This window comes from Mirounga angustirostris, unplaced genomic scaffold, assembly GCF_029215605.1.
Source record: "Mirounga angustirostris isolate CCGP_5_RB_7025 unplaced genomic scaffold, mMirAng1.0.hap1 SCAF_6, whole genome shotgun sequence".
In the NCBI taxonomy this organism is placed as follows: Eukaryota; Metazoa; Chordata; class Mammalia; order Carnivora; family Phocidae; genus Mirounga; species Mirounga angustirostris.
The window spans coordinates 18,807,647-18,828,502 of record NW_026991714.1 but is presented as its reverse complement, the minus strand read 5'-3'; the positions used below and the strand labels follow the sequence as shown (position 1 = coordinate 18,828,502).

Below are 20,856 nucleotides of genomic sequence, written 5' to 3'. Positions count from 1 at the left end.
TATATTAATTTTAAGATAAGTGGTATAGTTCCCACACAAGAAACAATATCTAAAAGTACTTATTTTCTTAATCAGCATTAAAAATTATGTATTGAATCATTTTTAGTGCAACATTTATACAAATAATTGATGGAGATCCTGAAACTCCCAACTAATATTCCAAAAACCTTTCTATTATATTATGTCATCCTTTATTATGATAAACAATTTTTAAAGTGTCTTTACTTGTAAGACTTCTGTTGTTGTTTATAAAAGAGGGCATTGTTTAATCATCACAGTAGAAAAACTCACATGATTGGGGCAACTCATAACAGGATGTGGGCATTGGTCCTTCTAATTGTGTGGTGTGTATGACTGGATCAGATGACTTAGGTCAGTCATATTGTATCACTGTTTGAAATACTTTTATAGTTGTAAAATTATTGCTGTATGCCTTTCATATGTAAATAGTATAGGATTAAATTAGGAATTATAGGGTTATAACCAGAAAGCAAATTAAAAATATCAATTGCCTTACCCAAACACCAGGGAAATACGACAACTATTATAATTAAATATTTTATTGTTGATTGCTTTCTAAAGAGATTTTGTTGACTAAAAACTCTCACAATCAAAACTTGTTTCATTAGTCAGAATTTATATACTGCATAGTTCTATGTGCTATAAATAATGATATTGGAAAAGATTGGTGAAGATGGAAGGTAAAATTGAATTCAAATATTTGTAGAATATTTTGTGTAGCATACAGACATTGCATCAGCTGCTTTGTGTAAAGTCATTTATACTATACCACTTTGAGATTGCACCTCCTGGTACTTTATTTTTGAATGTGTATAAAATTAATGTATGTGGTTTCATAGTTTATGTATAATCTGCATTGTCTTAGATTTGTGCATATATGAATTTTGTAGGTATGCCTGTTTATCTCATGAATTAGACACGGATGCACCTTTAAGTTTTGTAAAGGTCCTAGAAATAGTTCAATCATGATTCTGCTTTAATAATCAAGGACGTTTGTCCTTAATAGAATAATGGAAAAAAAAATTTGAGAAAACACACAGATCTCCCCTCCTACCCATCACCCCCACACATCCATCCATCCATCTATCTATATATAGAGATAGATAATTGATAGGTAGACAGACACACATACATATATAAACACAATAATTTATTTATGTATTTTTAGGCCCACAATTTTATTCCTTTCAGTTCCTGAATATCTTTAATTCATTTTTAAAGCATTTTTTTCTTGAGCAATTAAACAATAGAACACACTTAATATTAAAATTCATAGCACAATTTATGAGATAATTAAACATATTCAATATTTATTTTGAAAGCATCCAATGTTATAGACACATAAGCAAAAAAGTATTTGTCCAAACCAGTTGTGGCTGTATGACGCTGTCATGACCAAGTCTGTTACGACTCAGTGACTTATTTTCCAATGAATACAGAAGGACACAAAGTCTGAAAGACATAGAGCTTCGGAAGAAAAAGATATTACTTTGTTTTACTTAGTATTCACTTCCACTATCATGTAATTTGAAACAAATGATATTAGATTTAACCAAAAAGGAATTTCCCACCTCAGCACCTGAATTGCTAGAAAAGAATCTTCTAGGGGCTAACTAATTGCCTGTGTATTTTGTCTAGGTGTTGAGGGAAAGCTAAGAGAATGAAGGCTCTAAATCCCCAGTGGAAGCATGATATGGCGGAGCAGAGCTGGTGCTGAATTGTTCTCTCTGATGGCTCTATGGGAGTGGATAGCCCTGAGTCTTCATTGCTGGGTTTTAGCGGTTGCTGCTGTTTCGGATCAGCATGCCACAAGCCCCTTCGACTGGCTCCTCTCTGATAAGGGACCCTTCCATCGCTCACAGGAATACACAGATTTTGTGGACAGAAGCCGGCAGGGATTTAGCACAAGATACAAGATATACAGGTATGAAGCAAAGGGAAAGCAATTTTAGAGCTATCTTCCTTGAAAGTTGTATGTAATTAAGTTTCTCTAAGGGAAAGTTTCAGACGGGAAAGGGTTATTACCAGAAGGGTTATTATTTACCATTCACAAGTACTGTTTTCTTGTTATTTAAAAGTATTTCTTATAAATGTAACAAGCTATTGAAAACAAATAATAAGAATTAAAAAAACCCAAGAAACTAGTAATGGTGACTGGTTGTGCATCACTCTCAAATTCTAGGAATGTTACACTTCACTCCCTAAAGTAAATTCTAATTAACTTTGAGGTTGAGTTTATCATTTTAAATAGCCAAATGCTTCAATGAATTTTCCTGAGATTCCTTTCTACCTTATACCATGCTATGTTACTTTTTTTTTTTTTAGTTTAAATGGAAATGGTATCTTCTACTAGTCACTGAGAAGTTAAGTCACCTCATTCTTTTTCCCCTTAAAGGTAAAAAGGGGAAAATGAAGATGGGTTAAAAAGAAGTAGCAGATAAATGTGACATGCCAGCAAAGGCCAGGAAAAAGGAGGGGGTTGAGATATATGGCCTTTAACTTTTACTGTTCTTATATATTTGAATCTAAATAAGTTACACGAAAGGAGTCATATATTAAGTCTAACAGACTGCCTGCTTTCCCCAAGCCCAGTGAATCCATTAAATAGAAGAATGTACAAATGGCTCCCTGAATGGATTAGATTGTATTGATCTTTGCCATAAAGAATGTTTTATATAAAGTTATCAGTTCGGTTTGTTTCTTCATGATAGAAATTTACAATTCCGAGCAGTTGGTTTTAGCATTTATGTAGAAGCAAAACTGAGCACTGTATTTTTATGTCTGTATCTATGTAGATACTGTTATATAAATATTTTATTTTATGTTGTATGTGCACCAGAGGGCACTGTGCTTCTGGTCTGTGGGTAGTCTTTTATACAGCATTGCGAGAAATTTATAAATCCTATCAGCAGTGCATATTTACAGAACAGACTGAAGGTACTGAGCAAGTTCCATGAAATCACACTGCTCTATGTGTGTGTGTGTGAGTGTGTGTGTTTAATAAGAAATCCCTTAGTCTAGGCAGTCAGCGCATGGTCACAAGTCTATAAAAAGATTTATCCTAATTTTAAAAAAATGACATGACAAATATTAAAGATTTTCTTTCTGAAATGCAGCAGGAAATAGTCAATATAATATGATTCTAGCTTATTCCTTTTTACATGTGTTTGTTGGTTTAGCCAGATTTCCTTTACAAATTGTGTGGAGCTACTTGAATTTAAGATTGTAAGAATGTCTAATATTTCAGCATCTTGCAAGAGGATTTTTAACAGTCTGTCAAACAAACTAACCCAGAGCGTGTCTCCATGATCTATTGGCATCTCTGGGAGGTCTGAGGTGTTGTCTTGTGTGTGATTGTTTGGCTCAGCTTATTGGTCGATGAGCTGTGAGTTGGAAACATGGCTTGACATGTCTTCAGAGGTTCTAAGTTGAATGAAACAGTCATTATTTGGATCGTCATAGTGAAAGGTAATGAAAAATAATGCCTTGGGATGTGTTTGCAAAGCTCATATATAACCTTTAGTCTTTACGGGACTGTATTCTTAAAGACCTTCATTAGCCCTATACTCCTCATCCTTCCCATGTTTTTGCCTTTGGGTTTTGAATAAATATGTATTGGACTTGTCTGTTTATAAACAATGGAATACAACATCCCTTTAGCCCTGCCAAGAGCAGGCTATAACTTCTTATGTTACCTTTGAAACATTGCCTAATGATGCTATATTTGTTGATGGTTGCTATACAATGAACAATATAATATATTTATGAGGGTTCCTTTTGTGTCAGAACAGTGAGATATTTCATTTATCCAACTAGTATTTACCTAAAATTCAGAGAATTCTATCCACCTATGCATCCAATATAATGGGTCAGCAGTTTTCCTGGTGAAGTTAAACTTGTTTCTGAGATATTAGAGAATCTCAAATCTAAGGATTAAAATAACTTTTTGTTGTTGTTTTTACTTTTAAAAGTATTTGTCTTAAAAAATAATTATTATAGACTTTATCTTTTATAAATGTTTGCCCTGAAATAATTTGTGAGTATTGAAGAGACACAGCTGGAAAATTAATATTTTTCCATATTAAGTGCTAGATTAACCATTTTAAAAGACCACATAATTTCAAAAAGTGATCAGCCAAATTCTACTAGTGTTTATTATTACTGCCATAAGCTCCTTCATGTGGGGTGTTGCATTGATATAGTTTCTGAAAGGCATTAGTTCTCAATATAAAACCTATTAAGCCCGTTAAAATAACTAGGTCAAATCTCTTTCACTTGTCTTCATTTTATCTCCTTAGCCACCAACATACTTTTCTTTTCACCTCAAATATAGAACCGATAGATCATAACCATTGAACATTATTATTAGGATCATGATCAAGACTTAGAGGAAAAAAATGTGCCATTATTTTTTTGACAAAGTGCATTTTTGTCAACTAACAAGGCTTATATTTGTTATAATTATAAAGAATTTTTAGATTTTGTTCTGACACAACACTATGACTTAAGAAATGATTATTTTATGAGTAGATCATTGAATTGGAAGATCTAGAATGAACTTGTTAACACTTGTTACTTGGTTAACACTAAAAATTGGGTTTTTAGCTATCTTTCCCTCTTAGCTGAAGATTGATAATAGAACCTAAGCGTAGGTATTTTAAGTACTCTCACTTTTAGAAAATGGGCTATGCTGGGAGAAATTTTGTCCACTCGAAAGTGTAGAATAGTAGCACATTTGGTCCCTTAATAAGTTGGAGCCATGTAATTAGTTATTTATGTTCTAGAAATACCCTTAGGCACTGTGGCTACCAGCAAATGCATAATTTGTTCCAGGCCTGGAGATTCTCATTCTTTTCATAAATTATAAGAGCTCTGGACAAGGAACTCACTTTAAGTAACTCAAACTTAGAGTTATCTTGAATCAGAGCTGTAAGTTCTATGGGCATAGGGAGGTGATTTTTATTTCCATAAAAGAAACAGTTCACACATGTAGATCTTCAAATATGGTGATACAACGTAAAAGCCCTTTTTCTCTTTGCCAAACTTCTAATATTCTTTAAGCACATTTACAAGTGAATCATAGGGAAAATTCTGATTTTTTTTATAATCTTCCAAGATAATATAAAGATATGTCCTATTACTACAATTAAATTCCTTGAAACAATTTTTCAAAACAAAATTTGAGTGAGAATAAGACACAATTGAAATAAATGCTAAATGCTGTGCTTTGCTGGTTTTCGTGGTCATGTTCTCTGAAAAAAAATTATATTTAAAAAATACTGTGCAAAGGACAAGATAGTCTAGAAAGATAAACAAATGTATGGACATTTCGTATATGACAGGGGTATACGAAATAATCTATGGAAAAGGGTGAGCTTTTGAATAAATGGTATGTAATTTGGGTATCCATATGAGGAAAGCAGAAATCAGATCCTTTCCTCGTACCATATATACAAATCTACTTTCTATGGAATAAGGATCTACATAGAGAGGGAAAAATGTTGTTTCTAGAAGAAAACATATATTTTTAGAAGAAAACATGTATTTCATGATATTGGGATATGTAAGAATTTCTTAAAACGCCAGACATTAAACATAAAAAAGATACTGATCAATTCAGGTATACTTTATATATATATATATATATATATATATATATATATATATATATATATATATATATATATGTTATATAACATTAACAGGAACATAGCCACTCGTAGCAACATAGATGAATCTCCAAACAGAATGTTAAGTGAAAGAAACTGAACACAGGAAAAATTTGCACACAATATGATTCTGTTGTAAGAAATTCACAAAACTAAATTATATTATTTAGAGATGCATATGTAAAGATGGTTGATAAACCTAAAGAAAAGCAAGGAAATGACTATAACAAAAATCAAGATAGTGATTATCTCTATGAGGAAGTAAGAAGGATAGTATTTTTAGCATAGAACATGGGGGATTTCTAAGAAAATGACAATACTGAATTTCTTAAAATGGGTGATCATTACACTGGTGTTCTTTAGATTCTAAATATTTATTTTAGACCATTAGTCATATAGTATTTTATATTTCACAATATAAAAAATTTTAAAAGTAAGTAAATATTGTGTTAGCTTTGAATTGAAAAAATGAAATCCTCAAGTTAAGTAAATTAATTTTTTCCTTTGAATTGTTCCTAAATTCAATATTTATGATTAAGGTTTATTAAACTCATAAGTTTTATAGAAATATTTAGTTATAAGAGCAGTATATGCTCCATTATAGTTTAGTATCTATACATGCATTCATGTGCAAAAATAGAATTTTTGCTTGTTTGTTGTTTACAAAGACCTTACATATTTTTATATGTGATTTTTGCTATAGCCTTTCATTGATGGCATTATTATTATTTTTAGAAGATTTTATTTATTTATTTGAGAGAGGGAGAGAGTACGAGGGGGGCAGGGTGAGGGGCAGAGAGAAAAAGAGAGAGAGAGAGAGAAAAGTGGACCCCCCACTGAGCAGGTATCCTGACTTGGGGCTCTATCCTGGGTCCTGACTCAGAGCTTGATCCCAGGTCCTGACTTAGGGCTCCATCCCAGGAGCTGAAGGGATATGCTTAACTGACTGAGCCACTTAGGTGCCCCCCCATTGATTATTATTATATCAATTTCAAAAAGCTAGCATTCAGAGATTTTAAATAATATGTTTACAAACAACAAACATTAAAAAACTTATTATTTCTAATTCAAATTCAATGACCATTTTGCTACAATTAAAAAAAAAAAAAAACAGAAACAAAAATAAAAGCCCCCAAAGATAATTGACTAACTTGTTAATATTCAAAAACCAAATCCATTGTACCACTCTTGTTTCTCTGTTTGCATATATTAGTCAGCTTTGCTCAGTAAATATATCCTTCTATCTAATATGCATTCTCTGTTGCCAGAGACCTAATAAAATTGTGTTAGACTGTTGCATTTAAGATTTCCAATGTGTCTGGCCTCCCCATCTCAACAACCTTGTGTATTACCTCTCTCACTGACTCTGGGCTTGGCCATCCATGTTGCTTCAGTTGATGAGACATCAGCAAGTATGATGCAGGCAATATCTTATGAAGTGCTTGTTGCCCTGAATTTTATCTGAAACTACTCTGTGAAGAGGTTCCCTCTAGACCAATAGAGGAGCTGAGGCCACATGGAGCAGAGGAGAACCAGACCAGTTGATGTTCTCTGGACCTGATAGGTATCAGACAGTAACAATCACTGGACAAGTAGTGAGGCCATTTTAAAATATTCAGCCCAAGCCGAACTGGTAGAAAACTGAAAATACATGAGTGCCCCTAGGCATAGGAGTAGAACCATCCTGCTGAGCTCAGCCAATATTGCTCATTCATTCACAGACTCATCAAAACAAACAAACAAACCAAACCAAAACAAAACAAAACAACTTGTTTTAAGCCTCTAAGTTTGGGGAAGGTTTCCATGTACCATATGTAACTGATGAAAGTATTTTTTATCAGGAATATAAATTGGACAGGTATTATGATATCATAAATCATATGAAATGGTAAAGATAGCATTTATTATAAAGAGCTTCTTTATTTAAGGATGCATACATTTTTAAATGAAAAAGCCTAAGAGGATTCTAGCTTAAAATGTCTTTCTTCCAAATAGCAATTCTTGACACAAACACTTTACATTTCCTCCTAAAGGACTATGAATCCATGGAAGGAGGTGAAGGTGGGAGGAGGATAAAAACTGATAACAACACAAGATTATAGTTGACACTTTATTTTCTGCCAAACTACGAAAGGCATTTCAATAGTTATAAGAATCAGTGATTAGCAAACGTATTTAAATGCGTTAAGATAGAGCAAGCCAAATAGTCTTGAAAGGTGATAGTTACTTGAAATGTAGTTGGGAGCTACATACTCAACTACCTACTCAGAAACCCGGAGTTGGCACTTAGTAGAAACTATGCAGCCCTCTCTCTATTGCAAGACCTTGCTTTGTGATATAACCAGAGTATAAATAATTGGTTTCTTTCTTTTTTTTCCAAGTTTTTATTTAAATTTCAGTTAGTTAACATGCAGTGTAATATTAGTTTCAGATGTAGAATTTAGTGATTCAATACTTACATGATTTCTCTCTTTCTTAACATGTTTTAAAATGGTAGTTCCCCAAAATAATATGGTAGATAGAGAGTTCCCAGTTAAGTATGACCCATATAATATGTGGGACATGCTTATACTAAAACAAATCATTCATTGTTTATTTAAATTACAGTTTAACTGGTTGTGATGTATTTTATCTGCTCTATCTGGTAACTCTATGAGGAAAAAGATGATTACTGACATTGATGATTATGTATTAATGACAAGGCTTCTCAGAAGTAAATTAGGAATAAAAAGAGAAAGAGCCCTGAAGGTAGTCAATAGAGTTTCTCATGGACTTTTTTTGTTCATCCTGTCAGAGAAATTAGTGTCAGGGTAACTCTTGCATTAGATGAAGACAGCTACACACTGACAGTTAAGCCCAAACTTCTACCTACCAGTGCACTCCAGCAAACGAAGAGCAAGTGGGAAAAAGTGACTCATATACTGTCTCTTAGCAAACTCTATGTATTGATAGAGCTCTCCATTCTCTATCACATAAAGTAAGACAGTAATAGCACCTTTGGGTTTGCAGTATATGACAGAGTGCATGTCACATTGGAGGGAGACCATGCTCACAGGAGGAATAAAGGACCAAATAAAAAACTGGCAGAACAAAAGGAATAAAAAAATTACCATAAAAATTCAGTGGGAGATGACCTCTTTATGATTCCCTCCTCAATTGCATATATACAAGTATTACACACATGTATACTTTGTCTGTCTTCTCCATATGTTGTAAGAAACTGGAATCTACAAAACAGAAGAGATGGTAAGAAAAAATCTGAAAAGAAAAGGGAATTGAGTAAGATAGCATAATAATGCAAATAAATCAAATGCAGCAATAAGAGTAAAATTCACATTAAAGACTATTACACACAGTAAGTGTAAAAACTGCAAGGATGGTTATAAAATTGCATGGAGATGTTAAAATATAATTCTTAGAGGATACAATATTTCACATGAAAGATCATGATTAAATCACATGGGTCTAATAAGTTCAATTGATAAAAATAAATACCTAAAAGAAAAACCACGTTAAAGGCAGTAATACCTTAAAAAAAATTTTAAGTGAAGAGTCAAAATTTATATTTACTTAGATTCTGAAAGTAGAAATGGGAAAGAATAAGATTAAATGTCATTGCAAGCCTTAAGGGTAACAACTGGTGTTTACAAAAAGCATCATCTATATCTTAAAATTTACTGCTACATATAAAAACAAACATAAAAAAATGAAAATGATAAATATAACTTAAGACAAGGTGACTGCAGAAAAACAAAACATATGGTCAATGTAATGAATGTATGTATGTCAAGGCCTAAACATAATTACTGCATTTGGATTAAAACATTTATTTGATTATGCTACTATTAGTTATTTAAAACAAAATTACACCTAACATAAAAGCCAAAAAGATGATCAATTAATTCTCTTACAATCCATATAATACTATCTAATGAGTGGTATATTATACTAGACCTTCTAAAGGAAGTTAAAAAAAACGTAACTGTCACATGAAATTTTAATCTACCATTCTTCTTCTTCATGGATGAAATAGATCTCACACACACAAAAGCAGTGTAGGAGTGGGAAAAAGCAGATAACTTGAGTATTGAATCCAGTACAATTGTATCATATATAGAATCGTACATGCTGAACATGTAATGCTAAACATGATATACTTCTTAAACACATATATGGGATATTTATGAAATTTTATTTATTTTAGTGCACGCAAAAATTTACAACACAATATACCCTTACATTTTAGAGTTTTTGAAATCTTACCGCATAGCTTTAAATTAGTTATTTTGAATATAAATTTAGAGAAATTAACTACTTGCTCACAAAATGGTAAATTCAGATTTTTAATGACATTAAATATGATTTTACTCTAAAATATATTTAATACTATGAGAAATTCTTTCATACTCCTTCAAATACAAAGTTAAATAAAACAAACAAAAAACTCCAAAACTCAAAAGTATAAAGTACGGCTCAAATGATTTCTCTATGATTTTACTTTTTTAAACTATACACCTGTGGAATATAAAGATTTTAAGTACATGTATCTAAGTGTTTATCTCTGGTTGGAAAGTTTTATAGACTTTTTATTATATTTTTCTGTAATAAGTATGTGTGATTCTATGATCAGGAAAGATACTTAATGTCATTAAAAATATTAAGATCAGACACACTTGAAAAACAACTTCCAAATAATTAACAGTGAAATAATTAGAATTTACCGGGATTATTTAAATAAAAGTTAAGAATAAAGTTTAAAAAATGAAGCACATTCTCTCTTTGAGTCTTCACACTTATTTTCAAAGTAATTATAATAAAACAACTTTATATCGCAAAGAACTATAAGTCAGCAATGTTTAATGGAACAGAGAGTGTAGACAAGAAAAAGGAAAAACATAGAACTAAATACTGTGTTTTCATTATGTGAATGTGCTTTCATATATGACTTCATTTACTTCCCCAAACAACCCTAATATAATGATTCCCATTTTACAGATTAACAAATAAAAACATAAAACTGTTGTCTTTTTTTTTTTCCTCACTCCTAGTATCCCTGAAGGTCTCTTTCATTGTACTCATTCCATTGCACTAAAATCACCTGTTAACTCCCTGAACCGTGAATGCCTTCAAGGCAGGACTTTTCCATCTTTTTATTTTATTTCTATTTCCTTATTATCATTATTATTGTATTTTTTTTTTTAAGATTTTATTTATTTATTTGGCAGAGAGAGACACAACGAGAGAGGGAACACAAGCAGGGGGAGTGGGGGAGGGAGAAGCAGGCTTCCCGCGGAGCAGGGAGCCCGATGTGGGGCTCAATCCCAGGACCCTGGGATCATGACCTGAGGCGAAGGCAGACGCTTAACCACTGAGCCACCCAGGTGCCCCTATTATTCTATTTCTACATTTTTATCCATCTTTATATTCCTGGAGCAAACCAGTTGCTCATTCGTCAAAGATGTAGGCTTTACATTTGGGGCTGCTTGGTCTCAAAACCAGTGCTTATGCCATTGAAGATCCCCTCATGACTGTGAGTAGGGAGACATGAATTGTTTTCTGTCTTTGTTACTGACCAACTAGGCTACCTCAGATTTTATAAGTTAATTTCTCAGACTTCAGTATCCTTTTTTTGTAAAATTAAGGGTGCACTAGACCTCTAAAGATCCTTTGAGTTATGAAGTTCCATGCTTGTAATCTCAAAAGTAAAATGGGAAAGTATCAGAACAAATAGATAAGCTTAAAGCTTAAAAAAAATCAACTGTGGTTAATTCTGCTATGTGTATTATTCCTTCTTTTGCAAAAGTTGTTTATAAATATTTTTTAAAAAGTAAAATCTGAGAATCTTTTATATTAATCTGTGTTTATACATACTTAAGTATCAATTTTGTAATAATTTCCCCCCTACACGCCACCCAATTTTTTTTCTATTTCTTATATGTTCTATTGAAGAGGCTGTAATGAAGGAAGCTATTTTTCCTAGTTGGTTGACTTTCTACAAATCATTCCATTAGTCTTGTAGCACACTTTATAGTACAATGATAAATTAGGGAGAATATTTTAGATAGTGATTTTATATATAAATAACCTAAATTTATTTGATAGTTAATATTTATTCAACACCTCTATTTAGTTACATCTCTAATTTTGAGATTAAACCATATAATAAATTTAACATTTTATTATTTAATTCTAATTTACAATCAAATATACATATGAATTCATACTTTAAGTGTCCTTTGCCTTTATTGGGAAAATGTTAGTAAGAAATAAAATCAAAATATTAAGTCAAGGCTTTAGGATTTATAATTGACTTTCAGAAAAGCCAGTTCTTAATGGAGATTGTATATAATTTCATGATTATAAATAAAAGGCATGCTTTGTCATAATTTCTATAATTTATAAGTAATCATTTTTAGTCTAATAGTGCATTCATGCTTGTTGCTATTAAAATAAGAAAATGAACAGGACTGCCAGTTTACAGAATTATTTACAGGACAGGAAATAACAATGCTGATTTTTTGGCATTCACACATTATTTTGCCCTCTGTAGTTCCACCTTACCAAATCCTTCATGTCATCTCTGTGGTCTTCTTCCAAATAAAATTGTCAAAATTATCAGTATTGTTTTCTTTTGGTATCACTGTTCTGGGGCTTTTGAATTGTTAATATGTATTTTTTTTAATCAAGCACTACTCCAAAAATACAAGGTTTAAAAATTGAGGGGGAAAATAAACCAAATAATAATCTTTTTTCTAGGGTTTTTTGTGCCTATTAATATGGACTGTTATTTTAAAAAGCCATTTGCATTATATTTCTCCACTGTAAGTAAGAAAAGGTCCTAAATAAATTTATTATGCTTTTTCTGCCTTAATATAAAATAATTAAAGTAATTGCCATTTAATTGCAATATTGAAAAATCCAACTTTTAAAATATTAGTCAAAAGATTAAGATTATTACCTTTTTTACTTTAATAAGCATGTAATGTGAATAATGGTAAAAGATTAGACCCTCACCTTCAAATTGTACTTTCCAAAGTTAAAGCTAAAATTTGTACTGAGTATTTGCAGTTTGTAATAGATTTTATTTGATTAATATCTATAATAAGACCATTCTTTTACAAAAGTAGCACATTTTAAATTTTTTGAGATTACTTTTTCTATAAATTGCTTATTTTTCCCATTATATTCAATTAGAATCAAAATTCCATAATCTGCCTTGGGATGTAAGAATTATCCAGTAAATTTCATCCAGCTTAGAGAAGAGTCTTACCACCAATTAAATAGTAATATTTTACCATGAAATTTGCCTCTCAGACTGAAGTGGCATATGATAATATGTAGATGTTCAACAAATTTGATTGAAAAAAATTACACAAAGGATGTTCATACATATACTTTTATTGAAGTATAATTGACATACAATATTATATTAGTTTCATGTGTGCAAAATAGTGATTTCTACAATTCTACGTTATGAGATACTCACTACAGTAAATGTATTTACCAACTGTTACTGTATAGCGTTATCACAATATTATGAACTATATACCCTATGCTGTACTTTTCATCCCCGTAATTTATTTATATTATAACTGGAAGTTTATGCCTCTTAATCCCCTTCACCTATTTTACCCATCTTCCCAACCCCCTTCCCTCTGGCAACCACTGGTTTGTTCTCTCTAATTATGAGTCTATTTGTTTTTGTTTGTTTGCTTGTTTGTTTTGGTTTTTAGATTCCACATATAAGTGAAATTACATGGTATTTGTTTTTTTCTGTCAGACTTATTTTACTTAGCATAATGCCCTCTAGGTCCATCCATGTTGTCACAAATGGGAAAATTTCATTTTATGACTGAGTAATATACCATTGTATATGTATACCACATCTTTACCCATTCATCTATTGATGGACCCTTAAGTTGCTTCAATATCTTGACTATTGTAAATAATCCTGCAATAAACATAGGGATACATACGTCTTTTTGAATTAGTGTAGTGTTTTTATTTTCTTTATGTAAATACCCAGAAGTGGAATTACGGGTAATATTGTAGTTTTATTTTTAATTTTTTGAGGAAACTCCATACTGTTTCCAGTGTCCACACCAATTTACATTCCTACCAAGAGTGTGTGAGGGTTTCTTTTTTGCCACATCCTTGCCAAAACTATGGTTTTTTTTTTCTTTTTGATACTAGCCATTTTGACTGGTATGGAGTGATAGCTCATTGTGGTTTTGATCTACATTTACCCAATGATTAGTGATGCTGAGCATCTTTTCAAGTGTCTCTTGGCCATCTGTATGTCTTCTTTGGAAAAATGCCTATTCAGGTCCTCCACCCATATATTCTTAATCTTGCTTTCACCTATTTCTCTAAATATTCTAGTAAACCAAAGCAGTATAAAAAGTACACTATTTATTATGTCAAAATAGGAAAATAAATCATTTTAGTTTAAGTGTAAAAGCTAATAAACTTGAGTATAGTCAAAAGAGAAATGCTTATGCTCTTCAGTACTGTTAAAGAATTACTAAAGGCTTTCTGAATGTTTTATTGGTAGTCAAGAAACAGAAGTTTCCACAATATTTGAAAGTACAGTTGATCCTTGAATAACATGGGTTTGAAATGTGCAGGTCCACTTATATGTAGTTTTTTTCAATGAAGTACTATAAATGTATCTTCTCTTACGATTTCTTATTAACATTTTCTTTTCTCTAGCTTACTTTATTATAGGAATACAGTATATAATACAGAAAACATACAAAATATTTGTTAATCACCTGTTTAATTCATCCATAGGCTTTCAGCCAAGGGTAGGCTATTAGTAGCTAAGTTTTGGAAGAGCTGAAAGTTATACAGATTTTCAGCTGTGCTTGGGGTCAGTGCCCTTAACTCTCCCATTGTTAAAGGGTCAACTATATATATATATATATATATATATATATATATATATATATATATATACAGACATATGATTACTTTTTGTGTCTGTCTTCCCTTTTATAAAGTAATTCCCTCCCCTTTCCATATATGTGCAGGCTACCTGTTCTCTTCCTTTTTGATACAATTGAAAAGAGGCAAAGAGAATGGCCTTACCATGTATTTGCATGTCCTTCTTCTAGCAGACATTTCTCAGGCTGCTCACTTAAATAGATATTAACAGCTAACTAATTAAACTATCTCTCCTGTCAGCCTGAAATTAACAAAGGCTCTGTTTTGCTACAGCTTTGTGTGCTATCTTTTCTTAAAGACGCTACTATCATCCCAAAACATAATAGAAAATTAGATTTAAATAAATACACCCGATTAAAATGTATAAAGTATTTCCTCACAATATATAATATTTAAAAGATTATTGTATGAAGAGTGACTTTTCACATTTATCACTAAATTCATCACACATAAAAATACTTTTCCTTGTTTGTTATAAAAAACAGATAATTTATTTTTTGTAATTATCTTTTCAGAAGTGAGATTTTTTAACATTAAATTAAAGATTCTAATAATCAAAAATGTCCTTTAAAATCCATTTACCGGGGCGTCTGGGTGGCTCAGTCGTTAAGCGTCTGCCTTCGGCTCAGGTCATGATCCCAGGGTCCTGGGATCAAGCCCCGCATCGGGCTCCCTGCTCAGCCGGGAGCCTGCTTCTCCCTCTCCCACTCCCCCTGCTTGTGTTCCCTCTCTCGCTGTATCTCTCTCTGTCAAATAAATTTTTTAAAAATCTTTAAAAAAAATAAAATAAAATCCATTTACCCAAATCATTTTGGTTCTACTGCATGCCCTTTGTTTTGTCCTTGTTTTACATGTTGTGTTCGTATCTCATATAATGTAATATAAAAACATTTTTAGTCATTTGACAAATCTGTAAAGAATTTTGTTTTTAAACATTGTAAACTGACACTTTGTTTTATTTCAAATCTGCACATTTCAAAAAAATGTCTCCTATATATTCATTTGCATTACTGATAATTTTAGCTGAATAAGAGTAAAAATAGATCTCTCAATCACATCATGAGAAACTCTTCCACAACTAGATACATTTCAAATTTTGTAAATGTTCAAAGTCCTTTATCAACAATTTCAAAATCTCAAAGCTCTAAAAATGAGCCATTCTCTTTTAGTACACATGACTTGAAAACCTTCCCTGACCTGGGCAGATGTGAAACTATTTATAGTTTTTATTTTTGTACTTAATACAAATATTCATATGTTTTATTGCAGGGATATTGATGTATTTGATAATGGGCTGATGCCCTTAACCACTAAAGATATTATAAAACATACACAATGTCTACTTTATTTTTCCTCTAAAATCTGAAAATCTCTGAATTCAGATGCATTTAACCCCAAAGGCTTCAGATAGAGCACTTTGGATCTGTGTTAACCTCCAAGCTTTTCCCCAGCTTCTGCATTAGGATAATATTTTTGACCATGTTAAATGCAAACAGCACAGTTGGATCCCACAAGGTGTGTTTTGTTGTCTCAGGTATGTGATGGGGAGGACTTGCAGGTCCAAATGGAGGGGGCCAAGGAGCAGATGGGCAAGGATGTGCTGTTAGGAATGGCTCAGATAGCGGGGGAATCGGGTGAGAGCCACAGCTGCGGCATTCACTCTTCCAGAGAGAGCCCTATCTCCAGGCATCTTAGGAGTTATATGGGACCAGCAGAGTCTCCTGTGATGAGAAATACTTGTATGCCAGCCCCACTCCCCCAGGCTCCAGACTCATCTGTAGAAAGTCTGGCTCACGCCACATATCAACTAAACCCCATTTCTCCTCAAAAGATTTCCTGATAACCCTTAGAAATCTCACAGAATACCAACTGGTTTGTTCATCTCTTAGGCTAATAAGCCCATCTAAGGAGGAAATGAAATACATTTTTCTATTCTTACCTAAACATATAAAAAATTCAATCCAGGACACTTTTTTCAATTTAAATATTGAAATTATATTCATAAATTCTTATTTTTAAGTTGTGACCTTGTAATTCTTATGTTCTATTGAAAAACTTTATTTTTTTATTTTTATTTTTTTTAATATTTTGTTACTTATGTATTTGACACAGAAAGAGAGACAACTAGAGAGGGAACACAAGCAGAGGGAGTGGGAGAGGGAGAAGCAGGCTCCTGGCTGAGCAGGGAGCCCGATGTGGGGTTTGATGCCAGGACCCCAGGATCATGACCTGAACAGAAGGCAGACGCTTAACGACTGAGCCACCCAGGTGCTCCTGAAAAGTTTTTTAATCTTTTTTTTAGTTGATCTTTAATTAAGGAGTTAAATTACTTATTTGTGGCATTATGTTAATTAAATCCCACTATATTAGTGGAGAGGTAAAGACAGCTCTTAGTAGGATAGAGAGAAGATGAATTGGCATTATAAAACTAAGGTTTCAGGCCTGCATTTATTATTTACTTTTTGTGTAAACCTGGAAAACTATATCACCCCTCTGTTCCTCTGAGTCCTCATCTCATAAATGGGAAGGACAGGAAATTCTGTAAGTTTATTTCTCACTTTGAGATTTAGCTGAAGCAAAGTTCTCATTCATCATCTTTCTGACAGAAGCTATTTTATAATGTTAATAATTATTTAGGATATTATTACTGCATATATAAATTAAATATAAATATATATAATATGCCACAGAACTGGTGGCATATTTTTTCTTTAGGATAAATATTTGAATTTGTTTTGAATGCAAGTTTAGATTTAAAGAATTTTGCTTAGTGAACACCATGTCTGAATATAAAGATCTCATATTTTTCTAGAAAATAATTTCTAAAATTCATTGTGTAATTTTTCAAGATAAGCAATATTAGTTGCTTCTAAAAGGAGAATGATATTTAAGGAATGTACACTACATGAATAAAAAATTAAATCTATTGGATAGCAAAGAAACTTCCACTGTTGACTCTGCCATGATAATTTCATTTTTTAATTTTATAAAAATTCCAAATAGTTGCTTCCTGTATTCAAACTCTAAACATTCACTGAATGCATTTTGTATTATACTGTCACTTTCAAAAATACGATGTTTGATATCTGCCTGAAGAAATGTAGTCTAGTAAGATTCTTGAATGTTACATTAGTACATTTTAGATTAAAATGGTTATTCAAAGTATTTTTCTGAAAAAAAAAAAATAAGGCATTGTGAGTATTCCTTCCTTTTCACCAATAGAAAAATAGTCAAAAAGACAATAAATAATGTGCCCATGACACAGGAACTTAATGTCCTGAGTCCTGTTTTTACCCTTATTTATCTCCAGTTGCCTTATTAGAGAAAACAGGATCATTGTAGATATGATATGAACTTAGTATTATATTTCATAAAGACTGAGATTCTCTACCTCTATTTCTGGCATCTTAACCATGCTCATACTTATTCTTTTCACTGGCAGTATTCGCTGTTGAGCTTTACTATTTAGACCTTAGGTTTATCAAGTTATCTCCCTTCTATTTCTGGCCTTAGTAATACTCCCAAAATAGACAGTTCAACGTCTTTCTACCATTAACTTATTCAAAACACAAACACACACACAAACACAGACCTTCTAATAAAAACTAATAATGAATTGGCATTCTTCCTGTCTTGAAATCAATTTTTTAAAAAAAATGAGATATAATGACGTATAACATTATATTAGCTTCAGGTGTACAACATAATGTTCAATATTCTTTTGCATTGCAAAATGAGCACCACAGTAAGTCAACATCTGTCACCATACATAGTCACAAAATTTTATTTTCTTGTGATGAGAACTCTCAATATTCACCCTCTCAGAACCTCCACATAGGCAATATAGGAATATCAACCAGAGTCATTATGCTGTACATTATCCTTGATCTGGTTTTAACACCTGCCTTGTTTGGTAAAATATGAAAGAGTCTCCATGTCTGTGCTATTTTAAACTTCAAAAGAAATTAAAATGGGAAACTCAAACCAAATTTGGGTACTAGGATTATATAGAAACACTTTGTGTTAATATATTCAATTTATATTCAATTTAAGTTGAAATACTCTTCATTTCTTCTTCATTATATCTTCATATGAGCATTACGCCTACTTATGAGCAACACATTTTTTACTGCTAGGAATAATGGCAGGTAGAATATAGGGTAAGTCACTTGCACCTTTATGTCTGTTGCCCTGAATTATTTCAGAGCCAAAAGGGAAGAAATGTATCCACTTACATTCCCTTCCCTTTCTGTGCCATCTCCCACACATACACACAATTCTGAAAATGATACCATTAGAGTAGATAGATGGAGCTAGAGAGTATTAGGCTAAGTGAAATAAGTCAGAGAAAGACAAATACCGTATGATTTCCTCATATGTGGAATTTAAGAAACAAACAAATGAACATAGTGGGGGTGGGTGGGAAGAAAGGCAAACCAAGAAACAGACTCTTAACTTTAGAGAACAAACTGAGGGTTACTTGGGGGGAGGGGATGTGCTAAATAGTTGATGGGTATTAAGGAGTGCACTTCTAGTGATAAGCATTGGGTGTTGTGTTTAAGTGATGAAAAACTAAATCCTACACCTGAAACTAATATTACACTGTATGCTAACTAACTGTAATTTAAATAAAAATTTGGTGGGGAAAAAAAAAAAAAAAAACAACAGAGTAGATGGAGTGATAACAAATCAGAAAAGACCTAGTCAATTTCTACTCTGCCATAAGCAACCAGGGGCAAAAATGAATATAAGTAAACCTCAAAATACCAGTGGAATTGCTCTCTGGTCTCTGAGATTGGTGCATCCTGTGAAGAGAAACAAGGAACTCCCACAATAGGGCTAGCATTAACTTGTCCTTTGCTTCTGTTATTACATGCTTTGATACCCAAAAGTGCCTCTTTGTTAGGATATCTTAAGAGAAAACATTTTCTCTTCCTTGGTCAGTTCCCTTGCTTTTCTTTTCTTTTCTTTTCTTTTTTTTTTTTTTTTTTAAGATTTTATTTATTTATTTGAGACAGAGAGAATGAGAGACAGCATGAGAGGGAGGAGGGTCAGAGGGAGAAGCAGACTCCCTGCCGAGCAGGGAGCCCGATGCGGGACTCGATCCTGGGACTCCAGGATCATGACCTGAGCCGAAGGCAGTCGCTTAACCAACTGAGCCACCCAGGCGCCCATTGTGCCCTTTCTTTTCAACGGATCTTTGACCCAGGTCATAGCTCAAACAAAATTGCTATTCACAAATCACTTATGGAATTGGATTTAGTATATATACCAGTATTTCCTAAATGTAGAACCTTTCTGAAAATCATTCCAGTGTCTTTAAATGTTAAGATGCTTATGGGATTTCATGTAAAAAGCCCTCAATCCCATTGTAGGTTACAAGTTTAATCTAACAATGGAGTTCCATTGGTAAAATGTAAGTTTTCCCAAAGTCAAGCAGTATGTCTTTTTGACAAGGTAATTCTGAAAATCTTGTTAATACAGAATAAATACTTGTGTGGTCTTGATTTTAACACAGTTCACATACAGAAAGAGGTGATAAGTTAGAGGAAGAGAGAGAGAGTGAGCAAGTGAGCTGTTAATAGGGTCATCTGGCATCTAAAGAAATGAATATGTGGTTTAAAAATTATATTTAGGGTTCTCTTCTATATTATTTTGTAATAAGACCACAATATTTTAGTTACTTTTATATTTTTTGTTAAAACATTTAAAGGTTGTGTTTAATAACAGACAATAATCAAAGAAGGATTCTACAAAAACTCTTGGACTTGGAAGAGATCTTAGGGTTTATTGATTTGGAAGTTCCTACTTTTACAGTTCTGATTTTACTGTGAAATCTTGAAGAATGAAGGATTTGCTTTTCAAAATAACCTCTATGTAAATGTGATCCCCCATAATATTTATTTTAGCATATTTTTATAGTTTCACTATATATCTTACAAGGAAAAATTTATAGCAAAATCTTATAGAACATTATTTTTAAAATATTCATTTATCCTGAATGTATTTTGTTGTCTACAATTCTATTAATGTAAAATTAAATGGGTCAGTTATATTTCCACATAATTTTTAAACAGTTACATTGTAACCATTGTAAAATACCAAGAAGTCATTGAACATTTTAATAAATAATTATGAAAATTACTTACATAATAACATTGTGGAATCCTGGCTTCCTAAAGTATTATCAAAATAACCTATTGATAAGACAAAGCTGATT

At 32.2% G+C, this 20,856-nt stretch overlaps 1 protein-coding gene across 2 annotated transcripts in view; it reads left to right on the top strand.

Moving 5' to 3' along the window:
- Positions 1 to 1,709: 1,709 nt before the first annotated feature.
- BRINP3 (BMP/retinoic acid inducible neural specific 3) overlaps positions 1,710 to 20,856 on the top strand; it is a 354,007-nt gene continuing 334,860 nt past the window's right edge. Inside the window, exon 1 of one of the 2 annotated variants that reach the window (XM_045876098.1) lies at positions 1,710 to 1,945. In XM_045876098.1, coding sequence (XP_045732054.1) covers positions 1,710 to 1,945 — 236 coding nt within the window. The remainder of the gene's footprint in view (positions 1,946 to 20,856) is intronic. The other variant, XM_045876099.1, reaches the window with a different exon arrangement.